Source organism: Stigmatopora nigra, chromosome 10 (genome assembly GCF_051989575.1).
Source record: "Stigmatopora nigra isolate UIUO_SnigA chromosome 10, RoL_Snig_1.1, whole genome shotgun sequence".
NCBI classification, from domain to species: domain Eukaryota; kingdom Metazoa; phylum Chordata; class Actinopteri; order Syngnathiformes; family Syngnathidae; genus Stigmatopora; species Stigmatopora nigra.
Window position 1 is genome coordinate 11,242,451 of NC_135517.1, and position 16,109 is coordinate 11,258,559.

At 44.6% G+C, this 16,109-nt stretch overlaps 1 protein-coding gene and 1 long non-coding RNA gene across 6 annotated transcripts in view; one reads left to right on the forward strand and one right to left on the reverse strand.

Moving 5' to 3' along the window:
- Window positions 1-459: 459 nt before the first annotated feature.
- LOC144203584 (uncharacterized) lies at window positions 460-7,763 on the forward strand. 2 transcript variants are annotated; one of them, XR_013327721.1, is made up of 9 exons: window positions 460-543; window positions 1,534-1,645; window positions 2,849-2,922; window positions 2,990-3,063; window positions 3,504-3,594; window positions 5,644-5,775; window positions 6,339-6,463; window positions 6,571-6,633; window positions 7,419-7,763. It is a non-coding gene; the product is annotated as an uncharacterized LOC144203584 (long non-coding RNA). The 2 variants fall into 2 exon arrangements; XR_013327722.1 differs by lacking the exon at window positions 2,849-2,922.
- The window catches only part of kaznb (kazrin, periplakin interacting protein b), a 63,655-nt gene continuing 52,249 nt past the window's right edge, over window positions 4,704-16,109 (reverse strand). For 3 of the 4 annotated variants that reach the window (XM_077727101.1, XM_077727104.1, XM_077727105.1), the window contains 6 exons: window positions 11,498-11,692; window positions 7,065-7,201; window positions 6,630-6,800; window positions 5,984-6,188; window positions 5,637-5,770; window positions 4,704-4,909 (listed from right to left, as the gene is read on the reverse strand). In XM_077727101.1, coding sequence (XP_077583227.1) covers window positions 4,739-4,909; window positions 5,637-5,770; window positions 5,984-6,188; window positions 6,630-6,800; window positions 7,065-7,201; window positions 11,498-11,692 — 1,013 coding nt within the window. In that variant the 3' untranslated portion in view covers window positions 4,704-4,738. The remainder of the gene's footprint in view (window positions 4,910-5,636; window positions 5,771-5,983; window positions 6,189-6,629; window positions 6,801-7,064; window positions 7,202-11,497; window positions 11,693-16,109) is intronic. The other variant, XM_077727103.1, reaches the window with a different exon arrangement.

A 16,109-nucleotide genomic window follows, 5' to 3' on the forward strand; every position in this document is an offset into this window, starting at 1 on the left:
CACAAGATCAACAACCTTAGTGACAACTTGACAGGCTTTCATCGTGTAATAATAATCATAAACTTGAATATAATTATTTGAAGGGGGCTTTATTCCATACATTTCCCCAAAGCAAAGGGATATTATAAATTGGATACTTTTTTATCAAAAGCATCCCAGCACAATTAGTTGATAAAATGTCAACAAATCAACAAAATTACATTATCCAGTCCATACAGTCATGTTTATTCAATGTCCAACCATTTTTTTAAATTCTCAATACCAGGAATGAGTCAACTAGAAATATTCTTATAACAAAAGATTTTTTTATTGATGTTTTGTTAATAGTATTCCAAAAGAAGAGGTCAATTTTCAATCATATTGCATTTAAATGAGAAGGTAAAGTTCTTCTATGTCCACAGCAAAGTCTTGTTTTCATATGTTGGTGATGTCCACACTCTTGTAGGCGCGAATGGGACTGCTGCGCGAGTTTCGAGAAACCGAATGGACGTGAGCTTCTGCTGAGCGGAACCGCAGAGGACTCTGGACACATATTGACAAAAGGTACACACACAATATGATCCAAATGAAGGCATTCAATATGTCACAAACAACATATGGACCAGGTAGAAGAATAGAGCAAGCTCATGTTTAACACAGGCGTGCATTGTATGCCCGACAGGGATGCCACGATTAATCAACTAAGCTAAACTAAGCTATTTTGATTGAATTGTTTAGAGCAGGGGTGTCAAACTTCCTTTGGTCTGTGGGCCGATTACAGCTTAATTTGAGATCAAGCGGGCCGGACCAGTAAACTCATTGCAAAATTACATAGAACTAACAATAAACCCACTTTTTTCCTTTCTATTAGTTACTAATACTAGTAATTAGTGCAAAGAATGAGTGAATTATCAAAATGTTTATTAACAACATTTGCCTTTTACATTATAAACACTATATTATGAACAAGAGAATAACATAAGAACATAACTGTCAATTCATGTTGTCTGCACGTACTAAAACACTGCGCCCTTTAGCGGATAATACAAGATTTACAGATTTGAAAGACTTCATATTTTTTTATACAATGCAGTTTTCTTCCCGGGCCGTACCAAACCACCAGACGGGCCGGATCCGGCCCGCGGGCCGTATTTTTGACACCCTAAACTTTAGAGAATTTTTTTAAAAAAGGGTGATCTTTTTGGGTTTAAAAACAAATAGTCTTTTGTATTTTTATTTGTGTAGAAATGTTTTTTTTAACTTTAAAAATAAAAATGTGAGTCACAGTACATCTATATTTTCAATTAGTTTTTAAAAGAATATAATTAGATATTATCCATTTTTGTTATCCCTCTATTTTAAAAAATGTTTGTAAAAACAAAAAAGGAAAACATTGAAATCATTTTTAAAAATTCAATTTTTTTTGTTTTTACAGTTAAAGTAATGGAAATTGTAATATGTATATTTAAAATTTGAAATGAATAAAAAATCATATTAGTAAAAGAAGAAACAAGAGTTCTAAATGTTTATTAAAGGGTCTTTTGATTCATGCAGGAGCTGCACCGACAGGAGTCGACTGGATTGGTGGGAGTGGTCGCTGACGTCCAGGTGTTCCTCCGGTTCACCCACCGCAGTCCAGAGAACTCAATACCCGGCCATCCACCAGGTGAGTGTAGGATTTTTTCCAATACTGTGCTAGGCCCACGTCCCTCAGCAAAGATGTCGCCACCCTAATCCAATGCGTTAGACTGAAAGGACAACATATTGTGAACCGATTCTTAGACTCTTAATATGGTAAAATAGAACTTTAAAATACTTTGTCATTTAAAAAATGACATAGGCTTTTTTCTTTTTGAATAGAAAATTGTTCGATCATTTTCTAAATTGCACATCATTGCTTGAGGGTAAAGTGGCGCAGAGGTTAACTCGCCTGTCTCCTTTGTGGGTGGCCTGGGTTCAAATCCCGGCTGGGACACATTTTCACTTATTTCTTTCTGTGGACTTGTAGTCAAGATACTCAAATGATTACAAAGGAAAGTGTAGCTACTTGGTGGCATAGAGGTTAAGTCACTTGACTCCCGTGTGGGAGACCTGGGTTCAAATCCCGGTTGGGACACATTTTCACTTAGTTGTTTCTGTGTTCTTGCAATCAAGACACTCAAATGATTACAGAGGAAAGTGTAGTCACTTGCGTGGTGCAGAGGTTAGTTCACAGGACTCCCGTGTGGGAGACCTGGGTTCGATTCCCGCTGCCGTCGTTTGGCTGAAAATACTTGGAAAGAAGAATTGGTCAATGGAATAAGAAGAAGGGAAAAAAAAGAAAAAACTTTTTAATTTATATTACACACTTAGTCATACTTTTCAGCAAAAGGTTATATTCCGAACTGCCTTCGGCAGTTCGGAAGACACTTGATGGACCTGTCTGTGCGAAAGGCGTTCTCGGGTCGGCCTTCGGCCGACCCTCGACCGCTTGCTTGGTCAGTGAACCGCCGACACCGGGAAGCGAACTCACGTTCTCTCGGTGCAAAGGCGAGTGTGCAACCCACTACACCAACTCGTGCCCCACTTATACATAGGTGTTGAAACGTTTTATCCAAGGAAACTGGGTGAAACACTTAGTCATTTTTTTGACAAAATGCTTCATCCACCACTGAATACTTATTCAGTTAGACACTTAGACATTAATACTTATTCTTTTACCTGAACAATTGTGGGAAAATCTTTGCCTGCACTGGGATTTGAACCCAGGACCTCAGAGGTGGCAGACTGATGACTTATCCATTGGGCCACCACCCTCTGAGAGAAAGCAGTAGTACTTGTACTTTTATCCTTTTCATTTACCTGAATAATAGTGGGAAAATTTTTGCAGGTACTTGGATTTGAACCAACGACCAGAGAGGTGGGAGACTGATGACTTATCCACTGCGCCACCACCCTGTGAGAGTGAGTAGTAGTACTTGTACTCTTATATCTTCAATTTACCTGAATAATAGTGGGAAAATTTTTGCAGGTACTTGGATTTGAACCAACGACCAGAGAGGTGGGAGACCGATGACTTATCCACTGGGCCACCACCCTGTGAGAGTGAGTAGTAGTACTTGTACTCTTATTTCTTCGATTTACCTGAATAATAGTGGGAAAATGTTTGCAAGCACTAGGATTTGACACAGTATAGAAAAGCAGTTTTCTTAAAAAACAACAACATAGTATGTAGTAAGGCTTTTTTCTCTTTGAGAAAATAAGATTTCATGCCTCCCCCCCAAAAAAACTTTATCTGCAGCAGATAAATATTTGTTTTTATTTGTTAAATAAAATACATCCATAGATTTCCTCTTTTATTCCATGTTGCCTACATTACAAAGCATTCAATAGAGACGTATTAGGAAGAGTGTTACACAAACAGGAGAATAAAGCAACACTAAGGCTTGCATTTCCAGTGCAAGTCACTTTTGCTGAAGAAGCGATGAATGAAGCATAAGAAATGAGAATAATGGTATTTTTGTTAATTCATTTTGGCTTGTTAGGAGGCTCTCAGGAAGAAATGACAGAAGCAAGTACTGACAGCAAGACTACAACAAATGACCGTACTTCCTGAAATAGTGGCCTATATTGCAGGTATGACATTCTCTTTATATTTATTGTCGTTCCATCCACTTATTAATTTTGAGTGCAGTATTTAGTATTTTAAACAATATGCACCTATTTTTAAATAGCAGAACATTAACTGTGCAGTGATTAACAAACTGATTGGACCATCTGTGCTATAGAGATTTCCAGCATTATGGAAAATACTTCTAAACTTTAACAATTTAAATACATTCAACAACTATATTTTTTCTCACTTCTAGAATGACAGTAATAAAATATCTGCCATAACATAACACAAACATAAAAGTGCTGGTCTAATATATTTGTTAATCACTGTATTTTTTCATCTATTATACAGATATTCTTTTATAGGAATTAAATAATACTTCATAAAAGCTCTAAAAAGAAAATATAAGTAATTTATATATATCTTTATGAGCACTATTATCATGTACTTTATATTTATGGCATTATGTATGTTTCCAAAATATTATACCATTATACAGTTATCGTAAAATCACCAGTATAACAGAGTATTATGATGCTAAAGCCACTATTTGAGGAAATATGGTATTTTTCCAGGGTAAGCGTCACATTTGTTATGGATCATTAACTGATGATGAAATTCCATTCCTGGCCCATGTTGCGATTATGATATGTATGACAACACATAACTGGATAAATAGTAATTTTTTGGGTATTTTTCCCCACACATGAATGTGAAGTGGACTTTGCCTGCCAAAATTATTCCATGTATAAAGCGCCATGTAGTAAAAACCATTGGGGGGGGGGGGGGGGGGGGAAGCAAACAAGGTTAAAAAGACAAATTGCTCCTATTTACACATAAACAGCAGTCCTTCAAGTCTCCAGTTGTAAAAAAAACAAAGACAATAATACAGCATGTCTGCAAATACACATAACCCCGCCTATATATTTATATGCATGTAAACATATGTACATATGCATACATCTATAAATATATATATCATTTACATACATACAATTTAAGAGTTTCATATACTATACATTTGGTGAAATAGCAGTCTCTTTTAGGCTTTGTTTTTTTTAATTGGACAGCCCCCCCCCAAAGAAGCCCATCTCATACAAACTCTTACCTGCACACACACACACACACTTTTACACACACACACACTTGCGCATACACACAGTATCACCAGTCAGCATCCTCCTCTATGTAATAGTCGGGTGTGGCAGTACCATCAAAGAGGCCCGGGTCCAAAGACTTGCGCTGTTTCCCACGAGCAAAGACACGCGACAGCGAGCTCAGCGTCATCTTCTCCTTCTTTTTCTTACGCTTCTGATCCTCCAGGTCCTCCATGGACTGAAGCGCACACAAAAGCACACCGTGGTTAATTTCTGTAGTTCTTTGTGCATATTACCTTGGTGTAGAAAGCAGTTGGTAAAAAGTATGCGAAAATAAGAGAGGTTGTAGCAAGCTGGAGGGGAAAAATAGTCATTCCAATATCTCTTTCTTCTATTTTATAATACATTTTATTTAAAAAAAAAGTGGAAAGACTGCCTGAGCTAGATTTTTCTACCATGAGTGATTGAATGTTAAACAATTATGTATGTTAACAACGTATGCTTGCACTTAATGCACAATTTGTAGCATTGTATGTTTATTAGATACATTTATTGTAGTTTGTATTTTTAAAGTAAATGTAAAATTCCCCCCATTTAGTAAATAACATGGTCATCGAGTAGAGATTGTTGTTGTATGTATGACCTTATCTTCTAACATGATCATCCAGTAGAGCTCTTTGTATGACGTTTGCAGCCAACAATGTCTTACAATTAATGGAGAAGAGACTGTTTAAGTGACTAACTCCATCTAGTTTTAATTCTGAGAAGTGCAACAGATTATAGACTGAATTTAAACTTCTTTAGTGTGTCATATTCCGTGATAGCCAAACTTAAAATCTCTACCCATCACCAACACCAAGAAGCCATGTTAGCTTGCAGCAGCAGAACAACACACGCGCACACACAAACACTAGCAAACACACACATACACACACACACACACACTAATGGCAGACTGCTCTTACGTTGCAGAGGGAGTGCGTCCTGTGGCGGGGGGAGTTGATGTCGCTGGGCGTGGACGAGCGGTCCCCGTCGGCCGCCGAGGCGTCCGAGATGACGGACGGCTGGCGCGAGTGGCAGGGGCTGATTCTGACCACGGCTGGGGTGAGGGGCCACGCACAAACACACACGCGCAGTCCCAGAATGGACACAAGCCCACCGTTAGTTGACGAAACCTCGAGGATAGCAGTTAGTAGAAACACCAAGACGGCACCCCAAGGCCATTTCATTAGGTACGCGCTGTTGGGACCCAGTACAAAGCGGCAGTTTGTGCGTACCTAATGAAGCGTCCGGGGAGCGAGGCGAGCGCTACCTTGTCTGTCGGCATTGTGTCCGCCGTGGTAGAGGGTTTGCTGGCTCTGCCGGATGGCGGCGGTCAGCGGCAGGTCGGCCTGCATCACCCACTCTTGACTGCCGTTGACCAGCGGTTCGCCGCCGCCGTTTCCGGCGTTGACGCCGGGGGCTAGCGAGTGGCGCTTGGGGACGTCTTTGGTCAGCGTGGCCAGAGATTGCTTGGCCTGTTCGCAGAAACAAAAGCAATAATGCATCACGTTCACTCATTTGATAGCCTGTGCAAAAGCATTGAATTCAAATAATCATTCTGTGGGGGGAAAAAAATAAAAAAGTGATGGTGACATTGTGATAATTGCTATTCCTTCCTTCTACAGAAACTAGATGCCCAGCTTTTTTCTTTGGAGCCATAAGGTGGAAAAAAAGGAAACTGAATGGCGGATGAGGCACCAGCGGCATCACATCGAAAGGTTATTGGCTTGAAGACAGCGACGCCATCCATGTAAGTCATACACGCAATACTAGGATCAGCTCTACAATCCTATTGTTCAATTATATGTCTGCTACTGTAAATCCAAATGGATTGTCTGTCCTGCAGGTAAATACAAGGGAATTTTGCCAGGCGGAGAAAAAAGAATGAAGAAAATACGGCTGTGTTTTTGACTGACCATGGTGAGTTCGGCCTCGAGCTCCTTGATCCGGTTCTCCTTCATGTCTAGCTGAGAGCGTAAAAGGTTAGCCTGCTCGGTGGCCTCTTTGGTCTGCCGCCTCAGGTCCCACTTCTCCCTCTCCAGCACGTCCTTCTCCTTGGCCAGCACTTTGACCGCGTCCTCACTCTCCTACAAAGTGGAATGTCTCTCTGAGAATTGGTCTTTGGAAAAACCACAGCTGTAGTTTATGACACTTTTTTTTTAACCAAAATTATTTCATTTGTTGTCATCATACACAGCTGCGTATAATGAAATTGGTGATTATTATTATTATTATTTTTAGTGACCGTTATTTGGTAGACATCACAGGTAAATGCCACAAGGGCCAGCAAATCTGGAAAATCTCGAGCACTGAGAAATCCAAATTTTGGCATTTGTGAAAAAGGGACTTGCCTTTCGATGCTGGTTGTAGTTGCGTATGAATTCTCGGAGCTGGTCTTCTCGACTCTCCAGTGTTGTGTACAGCTGCTGCATCTGACTCACCAAGTCGCCCTTCTCTCCTTTTAGACGTTTACGGTCGGCTTTCATGGCTGCAATGTGACATAATAGTAGACTTAGTTGTCATTTTTTAGTTTCAAAATCGATCTCAATCCAATGGGAGGATTTTTGCGACAGCTCTCAAATGACATCACGTTAGATATAATAGAATAGAATTTTGTTCCAATGACCTTGTATGTATACTCAAAGCTTATGTAGAAACGTTTCAAGTTTGTTGTGTATGACATTAGATATTTCTCTTTTTTTCAGGTTAAGAAATGCCATTCACTTCAAAAGAAAAGGCAGCGTTTGCTTGGACAGAAGAAAACAGTGCAGCGTGCCTTCTTCACAAATTTTGCTAAGAAGGCTTCAGGTGCAACTCAAAATATCCACACTCATGTCCTACTTGGCTTTCTGGCACATTACCCTGGAAATGCCCAAAGTTAAGCAAGTTCAGGCCTGGTTATGACCTGGGTAGGAGCCTTCCTGGAAATAGCAGGTGCTGGAAGGAGGAATCAAGTGCCTTTGTGTGATGCAGTGGAATTGACTAATTAATTCTAACTTAGTCTATCAGACTGACATATTTGGAAGTCTATACTCATCATGCAAATTATGTGTTCTCACCAAAGTTTTCTTGGTGGGGGGGAGGGGAGGACCAAGTGTCTTGGTGGGGGGGAGGGGAGGACCAAGTGTCTTGGTGGGGGGTGGGGACCAAGTGTCTTGGTGGGGGGTGGGGACAAAGTGTCTAGGTGGGGGGTGGGGACAAAGTGTCTTGGTGGGGGGGGGGGACCAAGTGTCTTGGTGGGGGGGGGGACCAAGTGTCTTGGAGTGTGTGTCTGGGGGGGTGGGGGGGGAACAAGTGTCTTGGTGGGGGGGGAACAAGTGTCTTGGTAGGGGGTGGGGACCAAGTGTCTTGGTGGGGGGGGACCAAGTGTCTTGGTGGGGGGGGGGGGGACCAAGTGTCTTGGTGGGGGGGGGGGACCAAGTGTCTTGGTGGGGGGAGGGGAGGACCAAGTGTCTTGGTGGGGGGAGGGGAGGACCAAGTGTCTTGGTGGGGGGGCAAGTGTCTTGGGGGGGGGTCTTGGTGGGGGGGACCAAGTGTCTTGGTGGGGGGGGCAAGTGTCTTGGGGGTGTCTTGGTGGGGGGGGACCAAGTGTCTTGGTGGGGGAGGGGGGACCAAGTGTCTTGGTGGGGGGGAAGGGAGGACCAAGTGTCTTGGTAGGGGGTGGGGACCAAGTGTCTTGGTGGGGGGGACCAAGTGTCTTGGTGGGGGGGGACCAAGTGTCTTGGTGGGGGGGACCAAGTGTATAGGTGGAGGGACCAAGTTTTTTGGTGTGTGGGGGGGAGGGGACCAAGTGTCTTGGTGTGGGGGGGGGGGGCAAGTGTCTTGGTGGGGGGAAGGGGAGGACCATGTGTCTTGGTGGGTGGGGGGGGACCAAGTGTCTTGGGGGGGAGGGGAGGACCAAGTGTCTTGATGGGGGGGGGGACCAAGTGTCTTGGTGGGGGGGGGCAAGTGTCTTGGGGGGGTGTCTTGGTGGGGGGGACCAAGTGTCTTGGTGAGGGGGGGGGCAAGTGTCTTGGGGGTGTCTTGGTGGGGGGGGGACCAAGTGTCTTGGTGGGGGAGGGGGGACCAAGTGTCTTGGTGGGGGGGGGAAGGGAGGACCAAGTGTCTCGGTGGGGGGGAGGACCAAGTGTCTTGGTAGGGGGTGGGGACCAAGTGTCTTGGTGGGGGGGGGGACCAAGTGTCTTGTTGGGGGGGGGGACCAAGTGTATAGGCGGAGGGACCAAGTTTTTTGGTGTGTGTGGGGGGGGGAGGGGACCAAGTGTCTTGGTGTGGGGGGGGGGGGGGCAAGTGTCTTGGTGGGGGGAGGGGAGGACCATGTGTCTTGATGGGTGGGGGGGGGACCAAGTGTCTTGGGGGGGAGGGGAGGACCAAGTGTCTTGATGGGGGGGGGGGGGACCAAGTGCCTTGGTGGGGGGGAAGTGTCTTGGTGGGGGGGAGTGTCTTGGTGGGGGGGACCAAGTGTCTTGGTGGGGGGGGGCAAGTGTCTTGGGGGGTGTCTTGGTGGGGGGGGGACCAAGTGTCTTAGTGGGGGGGGGACCAAGTGTCTTGGTGGGGGGAGGGGAGGACCAAGTGTCTTGGTGGGGGGGAGGGGAGGACCAAGTGTCTTGGTGGGGGGGAGGGGAGGACCAAGTGTCTTGGTGGGGGGGGGGGTGCAAGTGTCTTGGTGGGGGGGGGGGGGTGCAAGTGTCTTGGTGGGGGGGGGGGGACCAAGTGTCTTGGTGTGGGGGGGGACCAAGTGTCTTGGTGGGGGGGGGTGCAAGTGTCTTGGTGGGGGGGGGTGCAAGTGTCTTGGTGGGGGGGGGTGCAAGTGTCTTGGTGGGGGGGGACCAAGTGTCTTGGTGGGGGGAGGACCAAGTGTCTTGATGGGGGGGGGACCAAGTGTCTTGGTGGGGGAGGGGGGACCAAGTGTCTTGGTAGGGGGAGGACCAAGTGTCTTGGTGGGGGGGAGGGGAGGACCAAGTGTCTTGGTGGGGGGGAGGGGAGGACCAAGTGTCTTGGTGGGGGGGGGGGGTGCAAGTGTCTTGGTGGGGGGGGGGGGTGCAAGTGTCTTGGTGGGGGGGGGTGCAAGTGTCTTGGTGGGGGGGGGGACCAAGTGTCTTGGTGGGGGGGGGGACCAAGTGTCTTGGTGTGGGGGGGGGGACCAAGTGTCTTGGTGGGGGGGGGTGCAAGTGTCTTGGTGGGGGGGGGGGGGGGTGCAAGTGTCTTGGTGGGGGGGGGGTGCAAGTGTCTTGGTGGGGGGGGTGCAAGTGTCTTGGTGGGGGGGGACCAAGTGTCTTGGTGGGGGGGAGGACCAAGTGTCTTGATGGGGGGGGGGGACCAAGTGTCTTGGTGGGGGAGGGGGGACCAAGTGTCTTGGTAGGGGGAGGACCAAGTGTCTTGGTAGGGGGTGGGGACCAAGTGTCTTGGTGGGGGGTGGGGACCAAGTGTCTTGGTGGGGGGGGCGGACCAAGTGTCTTGGTGGGGGGGACCAAGTGTCTTGGTGGAGGGACCAAGTGTTTTGGTGTGTGGGGGGGAGGGGACCAAGTGTCTTGGTGTGGGGGGGGACCAAGTGTCTTGGTGTGGGGGGGGGACCAAGTGTCTTGGTGTGGGGGGGGACCAAGTGTCTTGGTGGGGGAGGGGGACCAAGTGTCTTGGTGGGGGAGGGGAGGACCAAGTGTCTTGGTGGGGGGGAGGACCAAGTGTCTTGGTGGGGGGAGGGGAGGACCAAGTGTCTTGGTGGGGGGGGCAAGTGTCTTGGGGGGTGTCTTGGTGAAGGGGACCAAGTGTCTTGGTGGGGGGGACCAAGTGTCTTGGTGGGGGGGACCAAGTGTCTTGGTGGGGGACCAAGTGTCTTGGTGGGGAGGACCAAGTGTCTTGGTGGGGGGTGGGGACCAAGTGTCTTGGTGGGGGGAGGGGAGGACCAAGTGTCTTGGTGGGGGGGGGACCAAGTGTCTTGGTGGGGGGGGGGACCAAGTGTCTTGGTGGGGGGGGGGACCAAGTGTCTTGGTGGGGGGGGGACCAACTGTCTTGGTGGGGGGGGACCAAGTGTCTTGGTGGGGGGACCAAGTGTCTTGACATGATTTTAGGGCGCAACAAGACAAACAAATGGTATACTGAAGCCGACGCTCTAACCACTGGGCTGCCAGGCCTGCTATAGTTTGACTAGATAGAAAAGGTGGACAGACGGGAATTGGAAGCCAGGTCCCCAGATCTCAGGGAAGCCCCAGCCCGCCTGCTGTCAGGGTTCTCATCTCCTTTCGTCCTATTTCACACTCGGCATTCCAAACCTGTTGAGTGATGGTTACACAACGCATGTGAAGCGTCATTTTTGAGTGCAAGCGACATGGACAATGTTGCCTAACGCAATCCAAACTGCCAAGAGTGTTGTGTCATGCAACTTGAAAACAAAGCCCAGTAATTAGTGTATTCTGATTGCATTCCAATTTCAAAGTCAGGCGTTTTTTTGCAGACAAACATGTCAAAGAAAAACTTTTCTCATGTTTCCTTTGTGGCAAATACAAGAATGAGAGCTTTTTGCATCATCAAAGAGATGTGTTTTTTAAGTGCATAAAAATAGACAATAAAATAATTTTTCAGGAAAATGGAATTGTGTTTGTGTGTTTATGTATTTTTGAAATAAATATGATTCTTTCTGCTGGAAAGCACATTATAAAAGTGTCTTATATTACATTATAAAGTCCCTTTAAGTATGTAATAAAATGTTTGGCTGCAAAAAAATAACAGAAATATGATTGACTGCCCTATGGTGGGATGTTCACAAATGAAAAAGGGTGCTGGTTCCAACCTTGCAAGGCCTCTTTGGCACGGTCCAGTTCCTGCTCCTTGTCGACCAGCTGGACGTGGAGGTCGGCGGCGGAGAGCAGGCCCGCGCTGCCCCCTCCTCGCGACTCCTCCTGTAGGTCTTTTCCCAGCATCTCCTTCATCTGCCGCAACAGGTGCACCTCTTCCTGAAGATGGGCCACCTCCTCGTGCAATAATACTGCAAAAATACGAGATTTTGTCAACATTTACAACTGAATTCGTACATCACATGATTGCCACCACAGGTTAGGAGTGCCCCACTGCTTCAACCCAGGGCTGGCTGAATGCTCCCTTTTTTTGCCTCGAGGCAAAACTGGCACACAAACAAGTTTGACAAGGTGTAGCAAAAGCAACCCCCCGCTTTGACGGATTCAAAGTGCAAATAGGCGGGCTTACAATTGCCACTGCAGAGGCTGCAAAACGGGGGTCAAAATCTTGTTTGGTGGGCCACATTCATGCAAACTGTTTGCCAGATGCTTTTGACGGATTTTAAGGTTTCTTGCCATCGACGTTAGAGATCGAAAGAACCAATTGCTAGATCGGACACCCTAGCCGGCTAAAACGAAAAATCTGTCGAATAGTTTGAGCTGAGTTGACCAGAAAATGCAAAGTAGTGCAAAGCAGAGAAGAAGTGTTTAAATTAAAAAAGGGGGCGCATTACAAGCTGCAAAGTAGGCCTCCCTGCTGCAGGCAAAATCCATTTGCTGATGTGTTTACCTGCAGGATGGCCTTTATTTGCTGAGTGGCTGTTTTCATTGCATTTACTTCAGCCTGCTCTTTAACTCATTCCCAGAGGCGTTGCTAGGGTCTCTGGGGGGCCAGGCGAGAAATCCCTGAGTTACCCACACCACCCAAAAAAAAGTTTCTTTCAAATCTTATAATAGATAATAGAAAATAAAGATGAATCTGACCTCCCAGTCAAAATAAATAGGACGTCTCGTGCTGTCGATGGCAGCCGAGGGTTAAAAATAATAATAATTGGTGCATGAAAGAGTGAAAGTTGAATACGTATCACTGTTTGTATTTCGAGGGTGATTTGACGGCGGCCATTGAGACTGCCTCCTTATTCGTTAGAAGGCCCGTTCAATTAACCTCTGGACCCGTCGTCTTATTAAAATGTCCATCAAAGCGCCTTCACGCCCGGCGATAAGACCGCACGCGCCTGGAAAAGAGTGAGCAAAGTGGCAAAGCGGCTGGCGTGGAGGAAAGGCGGGGCATACGTTTTTAGTCCCTGGAAAACAGATTGCGCTGATGCGAAAGGGAATTGCTAGTTACTATCGCAGGACTTGATTGATGAAAGCCGCTCCACTAAAATGGAATGAAGAAATGCAATGGGCAGTTAAAAATAAATAAATAAGTAAATAAATGGATTGACTTGCTGTTTAGGTCTGGGGCTTGTCACAAAATGGTTGGAAAGGGTTGCTCATTGTTTTCAAAGTACCCCGACATACAAGTAATTTGAGTATATGTGTATGTGTATATGTATGTATATATGTATGTGTAGTATGTGTATATATGTATGTGTAGTATGTGTATATGTGTATGTGTAGTATGTGTATATGTGTATGGGTAGTATGTGTGTATATGTGTATGGGTAGTATGTGTATATATGTATGTGTATGGGTAGTATGTGTATATATGTATGTGTATGTGTAGTATGTGTATATATGTATGTGTATGTGTAGTATGTGTATATATGTATGTGTATGTGTAGTATGTGTATATATGTATGTGTATGTGTAGTATGTGTATATATGTATGTGTATGTGTAGTATGTGTATATATGTATGTGTATGTGTAGTATGTGTATATATGTATGTGTAGTATGTGTATATATGTATGTGTAGTATGTGTATATATGTATGTGTAGTATGTGTATATATGTATGTGTAGTATGTGTATATATGTATGTGTAGTATGTGTATATATGTATGTGTAGTATGTGTATATATGTATGTGTAGTATGTGTATATATGTATGTGTATGTGTAGTGTGTATATATGTATGTGTATGTGTAGTATGTGTATATATGTATGTGTATGTGTAGTATGTGTATATATGTATGTTTATGTGTAGTATGTGTATATATATGTATGTGTATGTGTAGTATGTGTATATATGTATGTGTATGTGTAGTATGTGTATATATGTATGTTTATGTGTAGTATGTGTATATATATGTATGTGAATGTGTATGTCAGCAATTGCCTCATGGATGACATATAATAAGCACATTGGAATCGTTCCATCAATAAGACGCAAGCTGATTTGTGGGCGCAGCTGTACGCTGCCATTGCAAAGCAGGTTCTATCCGACATCTTCTTTGGAGTTGACTATACGGAAGGCCTCCCTCCCGCCCGTTCCGGTTTATCGGCTTTTCGGCCTGAAACAAACGCGGCGGCGGCGACAGCGTTCAAAGCAAGGGACGGCGATAAGGACTGTCATTTCTTTACGGAAAAAAGAAAAATCCCAACTTGACGGTGTTTTATTTATCCTGCACGCGGGAAACAGAAATATCTCAATGTGAAGAATTGGAATCAAAGCAATTCTAATCGGCGGGATTAGCGCTCGTTTGACAGTCGCCACGACGACCAAAGAGAAGCTCGAGGGAGGTTCTCTTGCCGCTTTATTCCAATAAACGGCACGTGTTTGCGGTGAATTACAAGACGGTTAAAAATAAGTAACTCCTCGTAATCCTCCAACGTGTGGACGTCGACGAATTGAAAGTACAAGCGGCAAGAATAAGCCGAATGTTCCGCTTGCGTGCAAAAAGGCTGAAAAGGACTAATGTGGCAATTAGCTGATAGGAACCAGCGCTTCATCAAACAAACAGGGGGGAAAGTCTGAAAATGGCGGCGATAAGAGCAATCATCTCAGTGCTGCACATTCCATTTAAGTAAGGTGACGTAATTACTTCAAGTCGAGAATTGCCTGCAAGATCGTGAGCGATCTTCTTTTGTTGTTCGGTGTGTTAAGTGGGATTTTTACCCTGGCAATTTGCTCCCACAACAGTCGGCTTTTGCCGGTTTAAAAAGAGGTTGAAATCGAGCAGACGCCTTAAGTTCGTCGGGCCTTTCTCGGAATCAACAAGGGTTTGATGTCTGATTAGCTGCCATTCAATTGCCTGAATGTCCCCTTAAACCACTGGTGTGAAAATGAAGGTCCGGGGGCCAAATCGGGCCCGCTGCATCATTTTATGCGGCCCGAGAAATTAAATCACGAGTGCTGACTTTCTCCCTTAGTATCAAGTTCAAATGAAGTTTATAGTATACTATATTTCCTGATTTTTCCCAGTTTAAATACATAATTGCAATTTTTAATGCATTTTTTTTGCTTTTTGAGTTTTTAGTTTAAAACAACATTTTGTAAAATGTAAAAATAAATATATGTATTTTCTGTTTTCCACTTTAATATTGAACATCATAAAAAACGTTTGCTTTTGAAATGAAAAACAAATGATTAAAAGACTTGGAGGGCTGTTATTTCTTCCAATTAGGCTGCCAAAATTAATCAATTTCTGAATTTTTAAGATCATGGAGAGATATTTTTTGGACATTAAAATGAGTACAAATCTTCTCTTTCAGCCTCTAAATAGCAAATATTCTCTTGTAGTGGAATTTTATTAAATGTATCTGTTTTTAAAATCTGAAAATATGGAAAATATTATCTGATCTATCATATGTTATAACCTTTTGTTTTTTTATATAAAAAGGAAACATTTTAGATAAGATATTTAGTTACCACTTAAAAAAATTGAATGAAAAGAACTAGAAACTAGAAACCAAAATCCCTAAATATTAAGTTTGTTATAGATCTAAAACAATTGATTTAAAAAGGGGATAATCTTCATTGAAAGTTAATCATAAAACAGAAAGTCGGCACTCATGACTTTCTCGGACCGCACAAAATGATGCGTCGAGCCATATTTGGCCCCCGGGCCGCCACTTTGCCACCTGTGCCTTAAAACATGATCTTATTGTCGGTGATAGATAACAAACATGTTTCTGCCGGTTCCAAAACTAGCGACAAACGAGGAAGATGATAAGAACCACACACGGACGTTGAGCAACTGGAATTTGCTCTGAAAATAAAATCGGGTGCACAGAAAGATAATGGGTGTGAATTATATTTAGTATTTTTACCCTCTTAAAAAATGTGACGTCTTGGTCAACTGTGCAAAAGTTAGGCAAGTGTACACTCAGCATTGCTATTTCTGCAGTGTATTACAAGAGGAGCAGCGGTTGGCTGAGCTCGAAGCCCCCTCCTCCCTCCATCTAATTACACTGGGAAGATCAGACTCTGGGCTCTCGATTAAACGCATCGTCAGGGCAACAGACGAGTCTCGGGCGATTGAAACCGGCGTGTGGCGGAATAACTCAGGCCAGTTTGGTAGTCACCTCGCGTAACAAACGCTTGAACTTATCGCAAATGCTATCTGATGGTTTCAAAAGATCGACGCATCTATTAGCTGTTGTCTATCGAGTCATTGGCTCCCCTTAAAGTCAGTAAATGAGCCACTATTTTGTGTACATGGAGCGCAGTGGAAATTTACATTAAAAAAACACCTACCAAAATGAACTACGACCACCAGGCTA